Raw genomic sequence first — 24346 nt, 5'->3', positions numbered from 1 at the left:
TATACAGGAAAGGTCTGGAAGGTGCATGCCAGGTGTTAAGTGCTTGCAGAGAGAGCTGCAGAGAGGAGGGTGTGGCTGGATGACACCTGCGTGGAATGCAAGGAAGATAGATGCCATATTTCCACTTTTAAATTCTGTACAGTTCTGTGTTTTTCAATTTCTTACATACTATTTATGTAAGAAAAATGAGTAAAAATAGAGGGCCACACAGGCAACAGCCATTAGGTTATGCACAGAGAAGGAAAAACTTCAGAGGTTGTGCTGCCATCTTCCGGAACAAACAAGAATCTACAGGAACAGAAACATGATGGAAGAACGTCAAGGGTTAGTTACTGCAACGAAAAAACACGGCAGGAAAAAAAACCATTTTGAAGCCAAGCTTTTGATTTAACCATGAATGAAAACAAATGGGAAAACAACAACAAAAAAAAACAAAACAAAACAAAAAACAAGAATGACCAAATACAGAAATTATTAATGTTTTACACATCTTGTACAAATGAGACCTGGTAGATAAAACTGCATCTAACTTGCTTTGATTTTTCAGATCTGTTTTTTTTTTTAGGAAAAATGCCTATTTGTTATTGACAAATGTCAACAAAATGTTTATAATGAAACATTTTGAAACTAACGGTGTGTTTACATTTTTAACTGCTGCTAGAAAAAGAGAACATTTCACATTTGAAAAACCATGCCCAAATCACAGATTGGAAATGTTTCTCTCATTCTCATTAGCACTTTTTGAGAAATAAAACAAAGCATGTGTAATTTTAAAAATTGAAATACAATTGAGATCATATATCATCATAGAAAACAGGGAGTGAAATAACAATCAATAGTTAGTTGTTAGTCTTCATATTAGACAAGGTAGAAATGCAAAACAATTTTCTTAGGTTTCTGAAAGTTTTCTCTTAAAATCAGCAAAACGAAAAAGCTTCAGAGAAGCTAATTCATTCATTTTTTTTGGGTGGGGGGAGTGGTGAGCTTGTTTTTAGTGGTAGAGATTTGCCAACCACACCAAACTAGAAATGGAAAAAAAAAGTCTATAAATAATTTACATGTAAAGATAAAAGAATTTTAAAAACAATCCACCCTTGAGCAGAAGAAATTGGGGATCACTTTGAGTGTTAATGTAAAATACATTAGTCTTTAGCAGCAGGAGTTCCAGACCTGCCGGTGCCAAGAAGGTAACAAATAGTCTCTATGTAAGAAGGGGGAAATGGGTGCCCAGCGGGAGCTTTCTTCCCTGCTGTGTTATTTATAGAGAGCTCTATTTGTTAACATGTTTCTGCTATCATGGAGAGGGGGAGTTTAATGATTTAAAGGATTTCAAAGACAATTGTTTAATGATATAATGATTTATGTGCATTCATAAATTCCAGATATATAGCAATTTAGTTTTTCAAACTGCTATCACCAAAACAGCCATAGGAGATGTTGCAAAAGCTAGAGAAACCAAGTCAAGTGCCAGATATTATTTTTAAAAAAAAAAAAAAAAAAAAAAAGAACCGCTGGAAAACTCAGTGTTAAAAAATCAGTGACCTACTGCCACACGTCAGGTTAGTAAACTAATTTTATCAGTGAGTTTTTGGTTTTCAAAACTTTTAATGGAAAACCATGAATTAAGTCCCAAACTGCCTGTGACTAATTAGAATAATCTGAGAGCCCAGTCTTTAACTGAGCTATATTTTCACCAAAAAAAAAAAAAAAAAAAAAAAATTCCTCCCCCCAACACACAACAAAATATATAGGAATCTTGTTTAAAGGAATGAATAGTTTCACATCAGAGTTATTTCTAAATTATATATTCATTTATAATGATGAATTTATAAGATTGTGGTTACTGAAAGAATTTTCTGAAATTTCTTGTTTAGGATTTAAACTATTAAAATAAAAATCTCATTTGAGACAGATAAAACAAGTCATCAAGTCTTCTCTTAAATTTAACCAAAAGGAAAACAAGTTTTATAATTTCAACTTTTGTTAGTTAAAATTTATAGCCAGGTTTTTTTTTTCTAAAGAAAAATACATATCTTACCCGCTTTAAGTCTTCAAGTTTATATTTCCTTCAATTTTCATAAAGTTCCATTAATTCTATCAATTTATCTTTTGTGGGGGAAAAAAAAGAAAAACAAACAAAAAAAACACAAACCTCTTATCCAGATAAAATCAGCCAATTCTAAAAGATGCTTCTAACAACAGAGTCTAAGACTTCAGTGGTAAATATGTACTTAAAAATATATATGCTAAAAAAAAGTCTAAAAATTGAGAGATGTCTTCTTGGGCCTAAAAATAACCTTTTTAGCAAAGTAGTAATAAAGCATTTACTCTCTGGCGGAAGAAGAATATATTTAATAGAATGTTTTCTATCTGAATGATGAAGAAACTTATTTATTTCTACATAAAAGTAGGTTCAACTCAAATGAGTTTATTTATTAGGAACTTTTGAAACACTGAGGTTGAACAGAGAATGGGAACTAGACAGGTCATTTCAGCATAGATGGTTACTCTCCCTCTTGCCACAGACTCTGCAGGAAATGTCAATTACTGCTTTCTTTCTCCATTATGTTCAATCCTTTCCAAGGCAGTCAGAGAGCTCTCTCCCTTCCCATTAAGAGAGGATCTTCTCCGGTAGCCTTTGAACTGGGAAGTGGCTTTAGTATTTGCAAGTGTAGATATACAAAAGCTCTTCCTCCTCTTACCAGGTTCATCGGAAGAACCAGCAGCAGGGCCCTGGCTGTTTTCTGGATCCGAGACAGGAGGTGCCATCTGCGGTTTTTGTCTGGAGGACACAGTTTCTTTTATGGGAGACATACTTTCAAATCCACTGCTGTCAAATGTACATATTGTTCTTCTTTTGGCTTTTTGGGAAGTGGAAGGAAGTGGAAGTGAAATCCATACAAGCCCTTCGTTTTCTAAATCCTTCTGTAGCCTCGTGCTACGTCGCACTTTGGTTTCACTATTTCTCCTCTGAAAGGTTTGCTCAATGGCATCAGACAAATCTTTAAACAGTTCAGAATTTTCTAAACTAATTTCTACAGAGCTGCCCACACTGGAGGATGGTGTGTGATTTCCATTTTTTTCCAAATGTAAACTTTGACCATCAGAATAACACATGGAACGTCTTCTATCTTTCCTGTCTCTGCAACTCACAACACTGCTACTTTCCATGGGTTTTCTTCCCAAATCCTCATTCTGGCTTTTAGATTCTTTCGTATTTTCAATTAAGACATCTCCTAAACAATGACAGTCTTTTTGCGAATTAGGCATTAAACGATTGCATTGCAGTTTTCCTTCTGCAGCTCCTAAGAAGTCATCCTTTCTTTCACACTTTATGTTTAAATCTGGTGAAATTTTAAAGAACTGACAAAGGTTTTCTGCATTTTGACCAGCAGCAGAAAATTCTTGACCCTGCTGCACGGTCAGAGCAGGTTTGGGACTATCTGATGCCACACGTTCTTCAGTTACAGAAGCACAAGAAACAGGACTGTCAGTTCCAGCTTTTGGTTCATTTTCACTTTCTGACTTATTTTTTGCTTTTGGAATATTTTTATTTTCATTAATGTTCATTATATTTGTATTTGGATCTTCATCAGAAGTAGCATTGCCAAGCGATGAGGAACTTTTTATATAAGAGCAGAATTCAGAGACATCACATTTATCATAGCCTTGATGCATATGCAAATCTGGGTCATGAGGCAAAAGATCCTTTCTTTTCACTGGATTTTTAGGAGTCTTCACTTCTTCCAGTTTGCCATTTGAACTGAAATAACCTATGGGCATGTAAATAGGTTTAAATCTAATTAAAAAGTAACAATGGGAATGAACTTTACATTTATTAAATAATCAGGTGACCTGTTTTGTTTTTGTGTTTTAAGCATTCACAAGACCCACAAATGTTACACTGTGCTTGCCCATCTGTCATCCTCCTCCTCCTCTTTTAGTTCTCCAACGATCCACAGGTTAAGAAAATAGGTATTCAACGCATGAATTAATAAAGCATATAACCTCAAACCATGAAAATGAGAACAGCATCTGAAACAGCTTCCTCCATTCTAACACCCTTCCCGTGCTACAAGGTCCATGAGTATGAGGCAGTGACATTTCCCATTTCCCTGAAAATGAATGACTGCAAATGGGCAACATTATGCTTCTGAAACTTTCTACCAATGTATCCTCTGAAACAGGGGAGGGAAAATTTGGAATTCTGGGGTATTTGAGGATTTATGAGCTAAAACAGCATGCCTGAAGACACTCAGGTCTCATGTCCTTTGTTAAAAATTACTATAAAGTGCACTGTACTCCCAAACAGAACCAGGTTTGTTTCAATATTATAAAAATTGACCCTTAATTCCTCAGCCTTTGACTAAATATCCTCCAGGAAGACACGTGTGGGTAGCCTTTCACGTGTTTCTGGCACATCAGAGGTGGAAAAACCATCATCAGATTGGTAAGTAACACAGCCCACATGAGTTCAGGCTTTATGAGTTCTAAATCTTAGAACTAACTATTAGATGCAATCTTTTTTGATACCTCGGATGATGTTTTTAAGTGGCCAGTCAAATGAATAAAGTGTTTTAAATAAAATAAAAACTAAAAAAAGTATAAAACATAAGTTGAGCCAAAAGTCTAAAAAAACAATGTTTCCATTTAAAAATATATCCATGATTAAGGTACTTAAAATCATGTCATTTAAAGCTAGAGATTAAACAGGTCAGTGTCCACTCAGTGCCAACCAATGTTAGTTGGGCTCTTTAGACAGCTTTAAAAATTGATATTTATGGCCGAGCACAGTGGCTCACGCCTGTAATCCCAGCATTTTGAGAGGCCAAGGCAGGTGGATTACCTGAGGTCAGGAGTTTGAGACCAGCCTGGCCAACATGGTGAAACCCCGTCTCTACTAAAAATACAAAATTAGCCAGGCATGGTGGTGCGCGCTTTTAGTCCCAGCTACCTGGGAGGCTGAAGCAGGAGAATTGCTAGTACCCAGGAGGTGGAGGTTTGCAGTGAGCCAAGATTGAGCCACTGCACTCCAGGCTGGGCGACAGAGTGAGACTCCATCTCAAAAAACAAACAAACAAACAAAAAGATATGTATTTCGCATAAAATCCAACATACTAGAGAAGGAAGGTAAAGAAGATATAGGGAGAGAGGAAAGGAAAAAGAGAAAGAGATAGAGAAGATAAAGGAAGCAAGGAGCTGAATTGCTTTAAACCCATGTAGCAGGTGATACCACTGGTTACAGACAAAAAATGCTTTAGGTATTTTAAAAAATAAATTCTCTAATACGATACAACATGGAAAATTTTACTACAGTCACTGTTTAAACATCTTTTGAAAAACTGTCAAGAACTAGAGATGTAATGAAAATAAGACTTAGTTTCCACTCTCAAGGAGACTGAAGTTTTAGGGAGCAGGGGAACATAGAAAATAGATCATCATAAAACTAGGTGATGGAAGTATGTTGCAGAGTATTCCTGGAAAAACACAGACAATACAGCAAAATCTTGGAAGATAAGCAACATTAGGTCAGATTAAAGGTAGAGTGGTGGATGCCCTGTCACAACACAGCCTGTGAGAAAGCATGGCAGGAGAAGAGTGTGAGCCAGGGTGTATGCGACAGAGGGGTGGCTGTTTATTTAAACTCCTGTGCTATCCTAATGTTAAGCAGGACGCAGAAGCCAGGAGTCAATGGTGGCATGTACCTCATTCATCCTCAAGTCTATTATTAATCTTGTATGGTATACCGCAAATAGGAGGTAGGCTATAAATATCTGATGATTGACAAAGGTAGCCATTTGAAAAATGATTCTATACAAATCAACACACCAAATGGACACACATTATCATTTTCAGGCAAGACAGCGTGGCTCTTGCCTGTAATATCAGTAGTTTGGGAGGCTGAGGCAGGAAGATTGTTTGAGCCCAAGAGTTTGAGACCAGCCTGGGCAACTCAGGGACACCCATCTCTACTAAAAATTAAAAAAAAAAAAAAAAAAAAAAATCCTTATTATTTTCAGCAAGATTCAGTCCATTTAAAATTTGGGCATTAGAAACCAGAAACAATTCCAATCCATTTTTTTATCTACCCCATATATCAACTGACTTGATAATAAAATAACTTTCAAGGTAATCAAGCTCAATTTATATGTATTATTTTTAGAAAACACTCAGTAGTGCCAACTCTAACAAAACATCATTGTCCTTAACTCATATAAGGTATGCATATTACTGAATCATCACCTCATTGACTTTTTTTGTTCCTTTTTTTTTTTTAAGAGATGGGGTCTTGCTATGTTGCCCAGGCTGGCCTCAAACTCCTGAACTCAAGCAATCCTTCCGCCTTAGGCTCCCAAATGGTTGGGATCACAGGCAGGTGCCCCAGCTCTCGTTCACTTTCAACGATGGACTACACCACCAAATGGAATTTATTTTCACAAAATGCTTTAAAAAACAAAAGGAAACAGGATGCACAGAAATTATTACTGATATTATATGCAAAATCTTGTGTCTCGGTTTTCCTGGGGAAAGGATCCAGTTTCCATCAGATTCTGAAAAGGATCTAAGTCACCTACAAGTTACACGTGACTGTTTCCTCCATTTGAAATCCTCATGGTAATGTGAGGAAACATTGCTTTTTAAAATTTACGTACTCTTTACATAGTGAATGGGAAAAAAGTGAAAAAAGTAAAATAGCAACAAAGAGGGTGAAGAGAAAAGATAAAATATAACTACCAAGAAAATGTCAGGATACCTGAACCCAGTCTTCGGATGCTCGGAACGGAAGGTGTCATCTCAGAGACTTCAGGCAGCTCGGGAATAGGACTGAGGAGGGGCTTCTTAGATGCAATGTCTCTTTCCCCATATAAAGATTTCTGAACACTTTTCTTTCCCTTTCCTTTCTTCTTTCTGCAACTTTTTAAAACCTGAGAAAATGCATTAAAACACTGCAATTGAGAAAGATGTAGCACCATGTAAAATTTTGACCTTTTAACTAGTTATTTTTATTTATTTTTGAGACAGGGTCTCACTCTGTCATCCAGGCTGGAGTGCAGTGGCACGATCTCGGCTCACTGCAACTTCTGCCCCTGGGCTCAAGCAAGCCTCCCATCTCAGCCTCCCAAGTAGCTGGGACCACAGGTGCACACCACCACGACTGGCTTTTTATTTTGTATTTTTGGTAGAGATGGGATCTCACCACGTTGCCCAGGCTTGTCACAAATTCCTGAGCTCAAGAGATCCTCCTGCCTTGGCCTCCCAAAGTGCTGGGATTACAAGTGTGAGCCACAATGCCCAGTCTGACCCTTCAACTTCTATAATATCTCTAATTATTGTTCACACAGTGCTTTATTGCATAGATAACTTTTATATTTCATTTAAAGTTGTAAGCATCTAAATCGAGGGTAGGAAGTCAGGTAACTTCCACAAAGTCAAATAAACTACAAAGCAGGATTCAGTTTATAAATTGTATGGTAGCTTTCTACATTTCCACAAGGCACTTGCCAAAACTAGGGCTGGATAAATGAAAAAATATGTAAGATGCTTTAGAACTGCACAGATATAATGTCATGAGATATCTGTAAGACGCACAGTTATGATGACTCAGGATTAACCTAGTGTGAATTACATACTGCAAGCTATGGGAGACTGCTTTATGCTCCCAGGTCCGGATGAAGAAACAGGAGGTGTGTATGTAAAATATGAAGAAAACACAATGCTAGCTGAACCTGCAGATTCAAACAACAGATGACTTAAGATTCAGTCAAACAAAATGGATTTTAACAAGCACAAGCAGAAGATGGAAGACAAAGGTCTGACATTAATTGACTGAAAATGTAGGTTTCCATAAAAATTAAAAGTCGCTTAATAATATCCGGAATGGGGTATTACATTCAATTCTGAGTAACGTATCAGCAACCAAGAAATAATGTTTTATGTTTTTAAAAAAGTTTCATATGGAAAAGACCTTGGGGAAATGCTGTACTGAAATACTAGAAAGACAGACTGTTATGGGCGAAAGGAATGAAATATATTCAATGTGACAATGTTGAAGAGAACCAGAATTTAGGGCCAACATAAAACATATCAACAATTAACACAGGCCAGGCGTGGTGGCTTACGCCTGTAATCCCAACACTTTGGGAGGCCGAGGTGGGCAGATCACAAGGTCAGGAGATCGAGACCATCCTGGCCAACATGGTGAAAGCCGTCTCTACTAAAAATACAAAAATTAACTGGGCATGGTGGTGCGCACCTGTAGTCCCAGCTACTCAGGAGACTGAGGCAGGAGAATTGCATGAACCAGGGAGGCAGAGGTTGCAGTGAGCCGAGATCGCGCCACTGCACTCCAGCCTGGCGACAGTGAGACTCCGTCTCAAAAAAACAAAACAAAACAAAAACAAAAACAAACATCCGGAAAGTGGAATTCATTCACACATTTATTGAGACTGCTGTGTGCCAGGTAATAAGTTGCCAGGTGTGGGATCTGGAAGCAAAGAGGATGTGTTCTTCAAGGAGCTGCTGGTGTAAAGTAAAGGAGCGACCATACACACGCACCATGACTGGCTGTGTGAACTGTGAAGGTGGGTACCCGGCCTGCAGGAGGTGTTCAAGATCGGCTCCACGGAAAATGTAATGTCTAAGTCAAATCGCAAACAAGCAAGGGCTGTTTTGGCCTATTATGGGGGCGATGCAGAAAGGCTCTTCAAAGAGAAGGGAATGCCATGTACATGAACTCAAAGTGAGACAGCACAGCACAGGTGCAGGGCTGCATGCAGCAAGACACGGCCCGGCCCGTGGATCCATGCAGGAGTGGCAGGAGCAGAGCCCTTGCCAGTGACTTGAATGAAAGCAATGAAGGCTCACTGCATGGTGACTTCGAGAGTGTCAACGTTTGATCTTAAATTTAAGAAAGGTCATTTGGGTGACAGCACAGAATATATAGGTGAAACTAATGGTGAGATTCAAGAGTACAGAAATGGCACAAAACTATGTGCTCCTTGAGAAATCTATAGATATCCTGTGAAAACAAAACATTCCACGGAAAAATAATTTTAGAACTGTACAAGATGAATGTTCCTCCTGGTGATTTACAGTGTACATTTAACATGAAATTCTATGAGAAGTCCACAGTATAAATAATCTCTATACACATTAGGAAAATGCTGGGTTAAATATTTTTCCAGTAAATATTTTTTTCATGGAACATCTGTTGACATTCCGTGGAACAGTTGGGGAAATGCTGGCTTGGTCAATGAACCTGAAAGCCAAGAGAAAAGAAAAATCTTAACTTGAGGCACACAGATAAGTTGCAAAAAATAAAAAAATAAAAAAATTGGCCTCTGGTGGCAGATACTTTGGGTTAAAGTCTTGACTCTGCTACTTAACTGTTTTATAACCCTGGGCAAGTCAACTTTCTGTACCTCATTCTCCTCTGCAAAACAGAAATCACAACAGCACACTCCACATAAAGCTGTGGGGAGTATTAAATGAGTTGACATGTGATAGAGCTGGTTAATGTAGGGCCTGACCCATGGTAAAAGCTATCTTGTTCTTTCAAATTCTTTTCCATTACTTGAGAGTTAATATGAGGAAAAATATGACAACTGTATTGTTTTTAGCCAGGCATGGTGGCACACACATGTAGTCCTAGCTCCTCAGGAGGCTGAGGCGGGAGGACTGCTTGAACACAGGAGGTTGAGGCGGCAGTGAGTTATGATCGCACCATTGCACTCCAGCCTGGGCAACAGAGTGACCCTTTTTAAAACATAAAAAAAAAATTTTAATTGACAAAAATTGAATATACGTATGGCATACAACACCATGTTTTGATATATGTATGCACTGTGGAATGATTAAATCAAGCTAATGAACATATCCATTACTTCATATACTTTTAATTTTTAATATTAAATTATGTTAGTATTATTGTAGGGCTTAGACCCAGTGTGGTCAGTTAATACACTGTGGGCAATGCCACCAGATTATAATCGCCAGAATAGCTTCTGATATATGGGTTAAAAAAAAAAAAAAAAGATCCCCTCTTCACATGATTTTGGAAATCATGTCCCTGGATCTACAACAGTGCCAAGCACACAGTGGCTACTCCACAAATATGAATGAATGAATGAATGAATGAATGGTCAAAGAAGTATAGTTAAGCTTACATAAAATTTGCTCAACATGATTGAAAGACTAAATTTCTGTTTTTTCATGGTCATGGGCCAAGAGAAGTATATTACAACCCCACCTCTCCCAAAAAAGAACAATGAAAGCACCTCAGGTCTGTCTGTCCTGAAAATACATCTGGCAGAGCTGATCTTAGTCATGAGAAGATTTCATCAGCAAAGGCCACAAACTTATCAAAATCTGAATTCGCCACAGTACAAAAGCCTTGCTGATAGTGTAATAACAGAAGAAGTTGTATATGCTTGGAACCTTCGGGGGAAGCCATTTAATCAATAAACGGTTAGGGTGGATTATGGCTTAGAATAGCCAAAGAACAACTGAAGGGATTGTCCCTAAAGCAATTCCGTTTACTCCAAAATCACTGATTCCTCTTCTCACACAGTGAAGGAGGTCAGGAAGCAGAAGTAAATGTTTATCTTTTGTCTTATTTGCACAATTAAGCCTTCTTTAAATTATTTTCAGAGAATAGCTTTAAAATTTTTTAAAACTAATTCAGGCCAGCACGGTGGCTCATGCCCTTAATCCCAACACTTTGGGAGGCCGAGGAGGGTGGGTTGCTTGAGCTGAGGAATTCGAGACAAGCCTGGGCAACATGACGAAATCCCATCTCTACCAAAAATACAAAAATTAGCTGGGTGTGGTGGTGGGCCCTGTACTCCCAGCTACTAGGGAAGCCTGAGGCAGGAGAATCACTTGAGCCTGGGAGGCGGAGGCTGCAGTGAGCTGAGATCGAGCCACTGCACTCCACCTGGGTGACAGAGAGAGACTCTGTCTCAAAAAAAAAAAAAAAACCAAAAAAAAATTTCATGGACATGGCAACAAATCACACCATATAGGAAAGGTTACGGTGATCAAGCACACACTTGCCTGCCCCTGGTGCTTACTTATCTGCTGGCTCCACTTTTAGCTCTTGCAGTTAGCTCCCTCTCTCTGATAAAGGGCTCATACTGCTATATTTTTAACTTTTGATAATGGAAAATTTCAAACACCCAAAAAGTACAGAACCCCATGTACCCATCAGCTACTTCAACAATTACTGGCACATAGAAATCATGATTCATCTATACTCCCCTAACCCCAGATTATTTTAAAGCAAATCCCAGACGTTACACATCATTTCATTTGAAAATCCTGCAGTGTCTTGAAGAGTTAAAGGTTCTTTTTCTATTAGAAACAATTACAAATATGGTTCAACAATAAAAAGAACTACTGATACACATAACAATCTGGACAAATCTCCAGAGAATTATGCTGAGTGAAAAAGCCAGTCCCCGAGTTACACAGTACGTGACTCCATTTGGGTAACCTTTTCGAAATGACAAAACTGTAGGAATGAAGAAAGATTAGTGGTTGCCAGGGGATGAGGTGGGGTTATGGGTAGGAAGTGGATGTAGCTACAAAGGGCCATGGGAGAGCTGTCTGGATCTCGGCTGTATCAATATCTTGGCTGCAACACTGAACTATGGTTTCACAAGATGTCACAATTGGGGGAAACTAGGTAAAGGGTACTTGGGATCTTTCTGCATTACTTCTTAGAAGAGTGTGTGTATCCAAAATGATCACAAAACTTAAAATGTACACCAGGGATAGAGGCTCATATCTGTAATCCCAGCACTTTGGGAGGCCTGGGGTGGGGGGGGTGCAGATTACCTGATGACAGGGGTTTGAGACCAGCCAGGCCAACATAGTGAAACCCCGTCTCTACTAAAAATACAAAAATTAGCTGAGCATGGTGGTGCACACCTGTAGTCCCAGCTACTGGGGAGGCTGAGGCAGGAGAATCACTTGAACCGGGGAGGAGGAGGTTGCAGTGAGCCGAGATCGTGCCACTGAACTCCAGCCTGGGCGACAGAGCGAGACTCCATTCCAACAAAACAAAACAAAACAAAATGTAATTCAACAAAACACAAAAACCATGATGGCAATTTTCCCTAGTATCTCCTCAAAGTTCAAATTTCTCCCTTGGCCCATAATTTCTTTTTCTAAAACAACTGTTCTAATCAGGACCCCAATAAGATCTCCACACATACCATTTGATTCATGTCTTTTAGTCTCTTTTATTCTATGGCTCCTTTTTTACTTCCCTTGACATTTATTTGGTGAGTAAATTGAGGCATCTTTCCTATAGAATTAGCCAAGTCCTAGATTTGGCTCACTACAGTAGGTGAGTCTATGTTCCTCCATGTCCTATAAATTGGTAATTAGATCTAGAAGCTTGATTAGATTCAGTTTTGATGGACAAATTTGAATACAATTGTATAACCAACAAATTAAAAATTGCAAATAGCATGGTGGATGAGAGGTTTTGACATATGGACACATTGGGAAATGATTAAACTAACATATCCACCACTTCATATAATTATTTTATGGCAAGAACACTTACAATGTCATCTCTTAGCAATTTTCCCATATACATTATTATTTCCTAGTCACCATGCTGTACAACAGATCTCCAGAACTTAACTCATCCTAACTGAAACTTTGTACCCTTGAACCAACATTTCCTCATCCCCCACCACTCAAGCCACTAGCCCCCCTGACAACCACCATTCTATTCTCAGCTTCTGTGTTTTTTTTTTTTTTTTAAAGATTCCACATGTAAGTAAGATTTTCTTGTCTCTCTGTGCCTGGACTATTTTACTTAACATAATGCCCTTAAGGTCCTTCTATGCTGTCAAAATGACAGGATTTCTTTAAGGCTGAATAGCATTTTGTTGTGTGTGTACATACATCTTTTTTCTTTATCCATTCACCTGTTGATGGATACTCAGCTTGAGTCTGTAACTTGGTTATCGCTCTTTGATATACTGATTTCCTTTGGATACATACCCAGAAGTGGGATTTGCTGGATCATATGGTAGTTCTATTTTTAATTTTTTGAGGAACCCCCGTAATGTTTCCCACAATGGCTTGTGAAAATGGATTATTTGGAGTCACTGTGTCATAAACAACTAGAGTCCAGAGACCAGGGGGAAAAAAGCACTTGGGACTATAAGACTAAATTTAACTACCACCATCACTCACCAGAGTTTACCAGCTCCCCAAAATTTTGCTTAGGGCCAGTGAGTTTTCTTTCTAAATAATATGTAACATTTCTTTTTCTACTAAAAACCCCAACTTTCTACGTTCTTAGGACATATCAAAGACCACCTCGGTCTGTGTGTTTGCCCCAAACTGCAATTACGTTCTCCCAAATAAAACATTTTGTTTAGAGATTCAGTTCTAAATTTTTAGTTGACTTTGCCAATCAAAACAGGCTGTAGCAATTTACATTCCTATTGACAGTGTACAAAGGATTCCCTTTTCTCCATATCCTCTCCAACACTTGTAATCTTTCATCTGCTTGATAATAGCCAGTGATATCTCATTGTGGTTTTAATTTGCATTTCCCTGATGATTAGTGATGTTAGCCATTTGCATGTCTTTTGAGAACTGTCTATTCTGGACCCTTGCCCATTTTTAAATTGGTGTGTTCTTGCTAATGAGCTGTTTGAGTTTCTTATACATTTTGGCTATTAACCCCTTATCAGATGTATGGTTTGTAGTTATAGTATCTTCTCCCATTCTATACGGTGTTTCTTTCCTCTGTTGATTGTTACTATGTCACATCAGCCTTTTATCAAACGTTTTAAGCAGCTTTGTTGAGCATTTCTTTTATTACCTGAAATTGTTCTATAAACAACTTTTCCCTCATCAACTATTTGTTTACCTGAAATAGAGCTCAAATTTTATTTTCCTGTTATCAGAAAAATGAGTGGGTATCCTAGCAAGCTTCTAAAGTGTCCATTAATTAAAAAAAAGTAATAAACTTATGTGTTATTTCATGATTGTACTTCAATGCTTTGCAATGCTGATGGTCATATTTGGTCAGTGTAAGTCCCTTGAAGATGGATTTGTGTCTGTTAACATGACACCAGTAGTTTTTTTTAGCATCCTTCCTTGTACTCTGGTACAGACCCAACCAGGCTCACTTATTAAATTTGTTGTTGTAAATCTGAAAGCAGCCATTTCACCAAGGGACCCTAATCCCTTTTAACTGGTATGTCTAATGATAATCTATGCACCAGGGATGCTCATGAATTTTAAGCTTTATCAATGGATAGAGCTGGACAATTCTTTTAAATGGAAAATAAAATGAGTTTCTACTCTTATTTCCAATTCAAATTTAGTCTTCCAAAGTTTTAAATTTGTTGGATTTAAAAATTTATCTTTTGTCTCTTAGTGAACATCTTGATTCTTAATGATGGGAAAAATTGCTTATTTGCTTTATTCTTAATTCAGTGCTTCTATTGAGTATTTCAGACTGTTCATAATTTCTTTGCAGTTATTTTTGTCCTTAAGATTTATCCCCCTTATAGGGCCAGGCGCAGTGGCTCACGCCTGTAATCCCACCACTTTGGGAGGCCGAGGTGGGCGGATCACGAGGTCAGCAGATCGAGACCATCCTGGCTAACATGGTGAAACCCAGTCTCTACTAAAAAATAAAAAATAAAAAATTAGCCGGGCGTGGTGGCAGGTGCCTGTATTCCTAGCTACTCGGGAGGCCGAGGCAGGAGAATGGCATGAACCCGGGAGGCGGAGCTTGCAGTGAGCCGAGCTCACGCCACTGCACTCTAGCCTGGGTGACAGAGCGAGACTCCATCTCAAAAAAAAAAAAAAAAAAAAAGATTTATCCCCCTTATATTCAAATTTCTAGGTTTGAAAAATTCTTAATGAAGTTAAGCCACCAACTTGACGTAGTAAGAATTTGTCAAATTTTGCTTTCGCTTTTTAGAGATTGTTCTCTTTCTACTAGTTTTAGTTTTGTTTCATAGTCAGGTAAAACATTTAAATGGTCCCACAATCAAAACTGAAAAACAGTACACACTTAACGAAGTCTAGCTTGCATTCACATTCTCTCCTGTCTCCTCCCTTCTCCCTATAGCCAGTTTTTTATTTCTCTTTGGTTTATTCTTCAACTTAAAAATCAAAACTATATGTGTACTCTACTTTCTTAGACAAAGGGTAATGTATTAGTTTGTAAGGCTACTGTAATAAAATGTCACAAACTAGGTAGTTCAAACAACAGAAACTAATTTTCTCCCAGTTCTGGAGGCTAGCAGTGCAAGATCAGGGTGTTGGCAGGGCTGGTGTCTCTTGGGGCCTCTCTCCTTGGCCTTCAGATGGCCACCTTCTTGCTGTGTCCTCACATGGTTATTTCTCAATGCACACTCGTCCCTGGTGTCCTTATGTGGGTCCGAATTTCCTCCTCTTATAAGAACACCAGTCAGAGTGGATTAGGACCCACCCTATGGATCTCATTTTAAATTAATAACTATTTTAAAGACCACATCTCCAAATACAGTCACATTCTGAGATCCTGGGAGTTAGGACTTCAATATATAAATTTGGGAGGGGACACAATTCAGTCCATAACCAGTAGTTGACCACATATATTGTTTTATAACATGCTTTTTTCATTTTAACAGTAAACACAGTCATCCCTCAGTATCTGTAGGGGAATTGGTTCCAGGACCTCCTGTGGATACCAAAAATCTGCAGATACTCAAGTCCCCGACATAAAATGGCACAGTATTTGCATAGAGCATATGTAAACTTCCTTTTACAGCATTATACTGTAAAAATACAGCATAATAACTATGCTTTAAAGCATCTCTAGATGACTTAACACCAAATACAATATAAATGCTACAGTTAATATGCTGTATTTTAAAATTTGTATTTTTTTAATTATTGTATTGTTATTGGGTTTTTCTGAATTTTTTTTTTTAAGTAATATATTAAGAAAATACAGATGGGGTTGTGCTATGTTTACCAGGCTGGTCTCGCACTACTGGCCTCAAGCAGTCCTCCAATATCAGCCTCCCAAAGTGCTGAGATTACAGGTGTGAGCCACCTCGCCCAGCCCTGAGTGTTTTTGATTCAACCAACCACAGATGCTGGACCACAGTATATAGAGGGCCATCTGTGTCCCCTTGGCATCACTGTATAGAAGTGTATGGAAGTTCTCTTCACAACTTTCTACAGCTGCCTAATATTCGCTTTGTGGAAACACCATAGTTTTTTCAACAAGTCTCATATTGATGAGCATATGGTTTGCTTTTAGTCTTTTGCTTTACAAAGAATGCTGCAATAAATAAACATATATTTTTGTATTTTGATCAGTGGATCTTTGAGATGGATTCCTAGAAATAGGCCTGTTGGGTCAAAGGACAAATGAGTATTTAATTTGGCCAGATACTGCCAAATACTCCTCCACAGAGGTCTGCTTTAGCAGAAAATGTATGAGTGTGCATGTTTGCCCCATAGCCTTACCACGTGAGTATGCTGTCAACTTTCAGATTTTTGGTAATCTAAAAGGTGAGAAACGGCATCTCAATGCACGTTACAGCTGCAATTCTCTTATGATGAGGAAGTCTGAACATTTCCTTCCTGTGCTGAAGGTCATTTTCATTTCAGTTTTGTAAATGTTTTGTTATCTTTTGAAGATTGTTCCTTTCTAAGTAATTTAGAAGCTCTTCAAATATTAGTGACATTAATCCTTGGTGTCTGATATGAGTTGCAAATACTTTTCCCAAGCTTGTCCTTTGTCTTTTAAATTTCCTTATGGGGATTTTTTTCCTTACGCATGCTCCATGCTGTATGATTCAAAAGATATCAAATTCACCAATCCTTTGCCCTCACTGTTTCTGGTTTTTGAGTCACACTTTGGGAACTTTCTCCATTTCTGGTTTATAAAGGAATTTACTCTTGAGGATTCTAATGCTACTTCTGGTTGAGAAGTGGCATTTAATCTAATTTTAGTTATCTGTCAACATCTTGCTATGAAAGATGAAAAAACTGCTCATTTAAAACCAAACCTGCCTCTTTTCTATGTTAATTTTGGCTCTTCAGTTGGTAAACATTGAACTTTTATATTTCTATTTCTTTTCATTAAATTTTAAAATATATATCTTGAATGTCTCATGATAATGATGATAATGACCACAAAGCTTACTATGGCCAGGCACTGTTCTAAGAGTTAAGCATGCATGAATTCATTAAGATTCACAAGCTTCTAACATCCGCTTCCACCACTGTTTTACAAACAAACAAACACACAAACAAAACAGAGTCCAGAATTTTACCCAGCATTGCACTGGAGGCAGGAATGAACCCAGGATTTAAACCCAGGGGTCTGGTCCAGAGTCTGCACTCTTGCCAGCACACCATTAGCCCCCTTGTTTCTACCTTAACTCACTTTTCACCTTCTGCTATTAACTACATTTTCCTATCATTAGATTGTTAATACTCACATTGTCCTGCACAACAACCAAGTTGTTAAAAGCTTCGTCCTTAGTTGAAAACAAATAGCATCTGTATTATTATGACTGCAAACATTTTTCACGGCTCTGCCAAGTACAGCTTTCATACTCTTTTCTTCTCCTCTGGGCCCCTTGAGGGAGATGATTCCTAGCACTATAAAATCTACTTTTCCTTATACTGCATTATTGCTTGAAATCACAGTAATGTTTCCTTCATATTTACTCTAAAACTTTTATATAGACTTTTATTTGAAATGGTATATAATTACCGTTTTTTTCTTATGTGACATACCTTTCATACCATTCATTCTTCCAATCACAGGTCTTTTCCGTTTTTTAGCTCCAGCTCCTTCTCCCTGCTCAAATTTGGACTGGTTGCTCTTCTAGGCTGGCTGAACAGCTACAACCAGCGATTTCCCTTTGATTGCGCTCTTGTATTGTTAGATCCATTGTGTCCTGAATTCTTAAGCTTAGTTCCTCATTTTGCTAGAGTTCCTCCTCCAGTAGCATCCAAAGAAAAATAACTTTCTGGCTGGGCATGTTGGCTCAAGCCTGTAATCCCAGCACTTTGGGAAGCTGGGGTGAGAGAAGTGATTGAGCCCAGGAAGAGTCTGAGACCAGCCTGGGCAACAAGGTGAGACCCCCCAACCCCCCGCTGCTTCAAGAAAGTAAAAAAAAATTAGCCAGCCAGGCGTGGTGGCTCACGCCTGTAATCCCAGCACTTTGGGAGGCCGAGGAAGGCAGATCATGAGGTCAGGAGTTTGAGACCAGCCTGGCTAACATAGTGAAACCCCGTCTTTACTAAAAATACAAAAATTAGCCGAGCATGGTGGTGCGTTCCTGTAGTCCCAGCTAACTGGGAGGCTGAGGCAGGAGAATTGCTTGAACCCAGGAGGTGGAGGTTGTGGTGAGCCAAGATCATGCCACTGCACTCCAGCCTGGGCAACAGAGCAAGAGTTCATCTCAAAAGAAAAACAAAAAACACTAGCCAAGCGTGGTGGCATGCACCTGTAGTCCCAGCTACTCAAGAGGCTGAGGTGGGAGGATCACTTGAACCAGGGAGGTCAAGCATGCAGTAAGCAGTGACCACAGCACTACACTCCAGCCTGGGTGAGAGTGAGACCTTCTCTCAAAATAAAAAGAAAAGAAAAAAAGAAACACTCAAATGTCTTTTATATTTTCCTTCACACTTAACTGAGACTGGCTGGGTGTAGAATGCTCGGTAGAAATTTTCTTCTAAGCTTTAAATGAACTCTTGTATGATTTTGTAGCTTTCAGGCTATTGCTAGTCTTGATGCCACTCTGGTTCTTATTTCTGTGTAGGAAAAGCCCACTTTCCTCATTATCCTTATTGTTCAGTTTCACAGTTACAGGCCTACCCCCTGGCCCTTCTTCACTGTACCAGGTATTCAGTGGGTGCTTTTAACTTGAAGACTCCTTTCTTCAGTTCTAGGAAATTCTCTTCTTTTATTTGAATAATTTCCTCCATTCTATTTTTGGGAAATCCTCTTATTTGGATGACTTCTCCCATTCTATTTTCTCCTTCTTTTTCCTAAGAGTCCTATGGTGTCTCCTAGATTCTCGTTTCCAGTCTTTCTTTTGCTCTATCTTCTGGGAGACTTTCCTTAACTTTAATTCTTTTGTCCAACTACTAAATTTTATGTTTTTGCAATTCCTTTTCATAGTATCTCCTTACTTTTATGCAGATGATATTTTCTTAAATTGGAGTGGAGTATTTATGTATGTAAAATTTCCTTCTATTCCTTGAATAACCTATTTCTCTGAAGTCAGTTTTTAACCTTATTAACATTGGTCTTTTCACTTTCATGCTATTTGTTCTATTCAATTGCCTTGTTTCTTATTTAAGATTGGGTAAGTTGGTATATAGGTTTCCTCTGCTTTCCAGCTCAGTCTCTTTCCTGCGTGGAAATCCTACCTAGGAACTCTGCATGGGGCAGGGTGGGGCAGAATGCTGGAGTGTCAACTGTCAGGATTTGCATTAGGGCAGGAGCTGGCTGTCAAGACTGTGGGACTTTCCAAATGCCAGAATGAGGGCTTTAATCTAGATGACAACATCTGTTCTGAGCATCAGGATGGGAGGAGGCTGGTGTGCCAACTGGTGCAAACTGTCCCACGTATAGGACTTCAATTCATTTCTCTGTTTTTCAGTACCACCTCTCACTCTCACCATCCATCGTACCTGCCAATTCTGGGCCAGGGTCTCCTGGGATTCCCATGAACAGGCCGGCTCCCAGCTCCTCTCTAGCTCCCTCCTAGCACATTCTGAACTGTAAATCTTTCCACCTTTTTTTATCTGTCAACATGCTCCCATCTGCTTGGTCTTCTAGAAATTCATTGAAGGCTGTCGTCGGCTTCTCAATACCCCTCCTCATCCCTTTCCTCCTCTCATTGCTATTCTAAGTGTATTCCTTTTAGTACCTAAATGGTATTAATTCAGCAAGGTCCTGGGAGGGATTGCAGTGACTTAATGCTCAATCCTTTTTGTACTTTCTGGCCGTAATTTTATATGAATAGGTGTATATTCTTTGTAAGAGTGCTTTAAAATATATATACACACACACACGAAGGAAATCAATTTCTAATGTAATAAGTTGTATGTATATTTTTGAATTAATGGTATTTTTTTCAGCAAGATAATCTTTCATCATTTTATCAAGAGTGTGTGACCTAAAAAGGAACTAAAGCAGGAAAACACCTAGTTCCTTCCGGATTTAATGACTTAAGGATATCTGTGCTATTCAACCAAGAAAAGCAGTCATTTTTATTTCATGGAGGGGGAAGGAAGTTTATGGAATGTTTTGGGTGGGTGTATAGGTTGATAAGTTTAGTTTTAGAAGTGCTGATTTTGACATAGCATGGTTAAAGACAGATGTCTAGTACGTAGTTGAACACAGATTTACAGATCAGGAAGTTCTGGTCTTCATATATGGTCATTAACCATGCTGTGTATGAAATTACCCAGAAGATAAACAATTTACAAGGGCAAAGAAGAGAATTCTGGAAAACACAAACATTTAACAATGGGGGACAGAAAACAAACCTTAGAGACTGTACAGGAGTGTTCCATCATGTCAAATGCTAAGATGTCCATTAAGAACAGAACTGAAAAGTATGCACTGGCTTTAGTATTAAAAATGAAGTGAAGCGGCAAAGTGGTGAAGAAGAAGGCCAGATGTCAGTGAATGTGTAGTAGTACTATCCCCAACTCCTGTGTGAGTGTCTCTAGGGGCTATGTCAGATGGAAGAGAGGATAACTCAGTCAGACTGGAAATTTTGCTGGATGGATGAGGTGGAAGGAAAAGGATCCGGAATTGAGATTCCTGACAAGAGTTGGAAACAGTTCACTCAGTTCAGGATGAAGAGGGAAACATGAACTTCAGGTGTATCTGAAAGCTTAGCAGTACAGAAGGAACTGCAGAGTAAGAGAGTGAATAGGCTGGATGGACAGGAAGTTGGGGGTCAGAGAATGAGCACTGCTACACGGGCAGTAACAAGCTGTAAGAATGGCAGCAAGAGTGAGTAGGTGGCTTCGGAGTGTGGAGTCCAGATCACTGAGCTGGAGAAGGAAAAGGAACTGGGTTAAGGTGTTAAATTGGCTAACCACATGGACTGTAAGGGTATCTGAGACGACCAGAAGTGTTAAGAAAGACTGAGAGCTAGTTTCTAAACTTTTCCTTAAATTTAGGGAAAAATTTGATTCAGCAACTGGAAGAAGAGAATCTAAGAAGTGGCAAGCGGCACACTCATCCCTGCCTAAAAAAATCAGGATTCGCAATAGGGTAATATGTTGGGGTAGATTCAAAGATGAGAATTAGAATTTCAGGTTTGAGTGCCTATTAATTTACTGTGCAGGAAGTACACAACACAAGAAGATGAAGACGCAAAAGTGTTCCTTAGGCAATTCAGAGTTAAGTACATAACCCCCCCACCCCATTCTACTCCACGGTAAGACTGCATTAATAATCTTGGTCCAAAGTCAACTGGAAAAAAATGTGTTTCTATATTTTCCTAATTATACAATAAGGAAACACACCACTTCTACTCTTTATTATATCTTTAAACACATGCTTACCTGACTCTTCTTAGGAAGTGCTCTCTTTGTACACTTTGTTTCTTGAGACTTCCTCCTATTAATTTTCTTTTCTTTACAAGGCTGAACTTCTGTATTCAATAAGTTGCAAACACTCTCTTCTACAACACTGACCAATTGCTATAAAGAAAGTGTAAAGTGAGGATACCGTAAAGCACAAGCAATTACATGTTAATGTGCTGCTCTCACTCTTGTTGTGCTTCCCAGGACGCTTCTACCACTTTAGATCCCATTTATTCTTAATTCACAAACCTTATTAAAAGCACTTTGATGAAAATTGGTGGAAATGGTAATTACCAATTTCTGAACTATCAAATGCAGACCCAGAAGTATACATATATTACCCAATTATATTAGGGAAGAAAGAAAAAACAGCTTAAGAATTCGTTAATTTATTCACTCATCAACTACTCATTAAGAACCTACAATTTAGCACCTAACTACTGGGTTATGGGGAAAAAAATCATGAATTTTTAGATTATCTAGGTTTGAATCCTGGGTTTAATATCCAACCCTATAAGCTAAATACCCCATAACAGTATATGTTTATACTTTATGATGTTATAAACAAAAATCCAAATTTTATCTAATTTAACGAAATAGCAAAAGACATGCATTCAATGGGAGTTATGCTTATATATAACTCCCAGTTGAAACCCAGTGTTAAAAAACAGACTGAAGCACAATTTAAAAAAGATTATACTTATATTATTTTCTGGTTCTGTTAATTACATGCTGATCTTCTCCATTTTCACCTCAACGAAATTCATAAAATCATATAGATCCCAAACAAATTTTGTTAACTTCCATGTTAACACAGCTCTGAAAGCACCTTTCTACATTTTTCTTCTAATAGAATTAAAATCAAATCAGAAACACACTATCACCTTATAGGTTACATGCTAGGTAGGATAAAGTATTAGTTTTTTTTTTGAGACGGAGTCTCACTCTGTCGCCCAGGCTGGAGTGCAGTGGCGCCATCTCGGCTCCCTGCAAGCTCCGCCTCCTGAGTTCATGCCATTCTCCTGCCTCAGCCTCCCTAGTAGCTGGGACTACAGGCGTCCACCACCACGTCCGGCTAATTTTTTTGGTATTTCTAGTAGAGATGGGATTTTACCGTGTTAGCCAGAATGGTCTCAATCTCCTGACCTCATGATCCGCCTGCCTCGGCCTCCCAAAGCATTGGGATTACAGGCGTGAACCACAGTGCCCGGCCAAAGTATTAATTCTTAATGACACTGATTAAACTAAGATTTCACCCATTATCATTTGGCCATGAAAACAGAAAAGTATATTGCACGATTTAAAAACAAATACGTTGTGCCAAACACAAACACTTACATTTCTTCTGTTAGAAGTCCTTGTTATTCTACCAACTTTAGGAGAGGATATTTTCTCATGGTTATTTGAAGAACTAAAGGTATCAGTGCCTGATAAACAAGACAAAAGCTAAATCAGGGTAGGAAACCAAAAACTATAACATACATCTTCCTTTGGAAACACTGTGTTTAAGATATCCACCTTTAATACCATATCTAAACAAAAAAAAGAGGAGCCAAGCAGCAGAAATTTTGAAATCCAATTTTTTTTTTATTTTAAAAAACTTTAAGTTTACTGGATACTCAGAAACTTTCGCCACTTTCCAAGGTGACTGCTTAACATATTACCAAGCTAAGATAGCAGAATAAATCACATTACAATAAATGCATGTATTTTCATGAACACCCATTTATTCCACGATACATTTTGTATAATGAAATCGCAATAAAAGACATTAAGATAACCATGAAAATACTTTGTTTTAAATTTTATTTAAAGTGTAGGATAGGAAAATTTTATTTTGACCACTTGTTTTTTTTGAGATGGAGTCTCACTCTGTCACCCAGGCTGGAGTGCAGTGGTGCAATCTCAGCTCACTGCAACCTCCGTCTCCCCGGTTCAAGTGATTCTTCTGCCTCAGCCTCCTGAGTAGCTGAGATTATAGGCACCCGCTACCATGCCTGGCTAATTTTTGTGTGTGTGTGTGTTTTCAGTAGAGACCAGGTTTCACCAAGGTGACCAGGCTGGTCTTGAACTCCTGACCTCAAGTGATCTGCCTGCCTCAGCCTCCCAAAGTAAACGGATTACAGGCATGAGCCACCGCACCCGGCAGACTTTTAATGATATAAATGAAAGGTGGTATAATGTGTTTAAGGGTATGGCCTTGGGAATGTGATAGACTGTGATTCAAATTTTAGCTCTAACTTAGTAACACATGGCTTGGAGTCTACTAGGTTTGGTTTGTGTCAACAAGAAGCCATTAAGGGGTTTCCGCCAGGGAAGACACCTGAATAAAGGTGCCCGGCCCATGACACCTGCCAGCTAAGTCCTGGTTTGTCAGAAAAGCTGGGAGCAATCTGTTGCTTTGTCATAATCATAAAAAATCCAGAGACCTTGGAAAGCACATGTGCTAAAAACGCCACAATGAATGTTGAGGAAAAAGTCTGGATATTTAAGAATGATCCTTACAATCCAGATGTCAATTCTGTAAACTGTGAATAGCAGTTTGTCATTGATACTTAAGAGTTGAGAGGCTAACTCCACTGCTTCTAGCAACTAACAAAATGGGGATTCCATCTGAGGAAGTAAATTCTGGGTGATTATGAAGTATGAGGCTTGGAATGGAAAAGGGATGGATGAATAGCTTCATGTCAGCTTCCCAATACTATTAGGTGTTTTTAAACCAAGTATATGTTGTGGT

The 24346-nt window shown here is 38.6% G+C and overlaps 1 protein-coding gene across 3 annotated transcripts in view; it reads right to left on the bottom strand.

The window, feature by feature from the left end:
- Nucleotides 1–2055: 2055 nt before the first annotated feature.
- CDCA2 (cell division cycle associated 2) overlaps nt 2056–24346 on the bottom strand; it is a 50155-nt gene continuing 27864 nt past the window's right edge. For 2 of the 3 annotated variants that reach the window (XM_055116375.2, XM_003823558.5), the window contains exons 12-15: nt 22948–23036; nt 21589–21726; nt 6755–6926; nt 2056–3773 (exon numbers count right to left, since the gene is read on the bottom strand). In XM_055116375.2, the coding sequence (XP_054972350.2) occupies nt 2545–3773; nt 6755–6926; nt 21589–21726; nt 22948–23036 (1628 nt within the window). In that variant the 3' untranslated portion in view covers nt 2056–2544. Of the gene's footprint in view, nt 3774–6735; nt 6927–21588; nt 21727–22947; nt 23037–24346 lie in introns of all 3 variants that reach the window. The other variant, XM_003823559.6, reaches the window with a different exon arrangement.

Source organism: Pan paniscus, chromosome 7, assembly GCF_029289425.2.
Source record: "Pan paniscus chromosome 7, NHGRI_mPanPan1-v2.0_pri, whole genome shotgun sequence".
Taxonomy (NCBI): Eukaryota; Metazoa; Chordata; class Mammalia; order Primates; family Hominidae; genus Pan; species Pan paniscus.
This window is presented reverse-complemented; position numbering and strand designations above follow the sequence as displayed.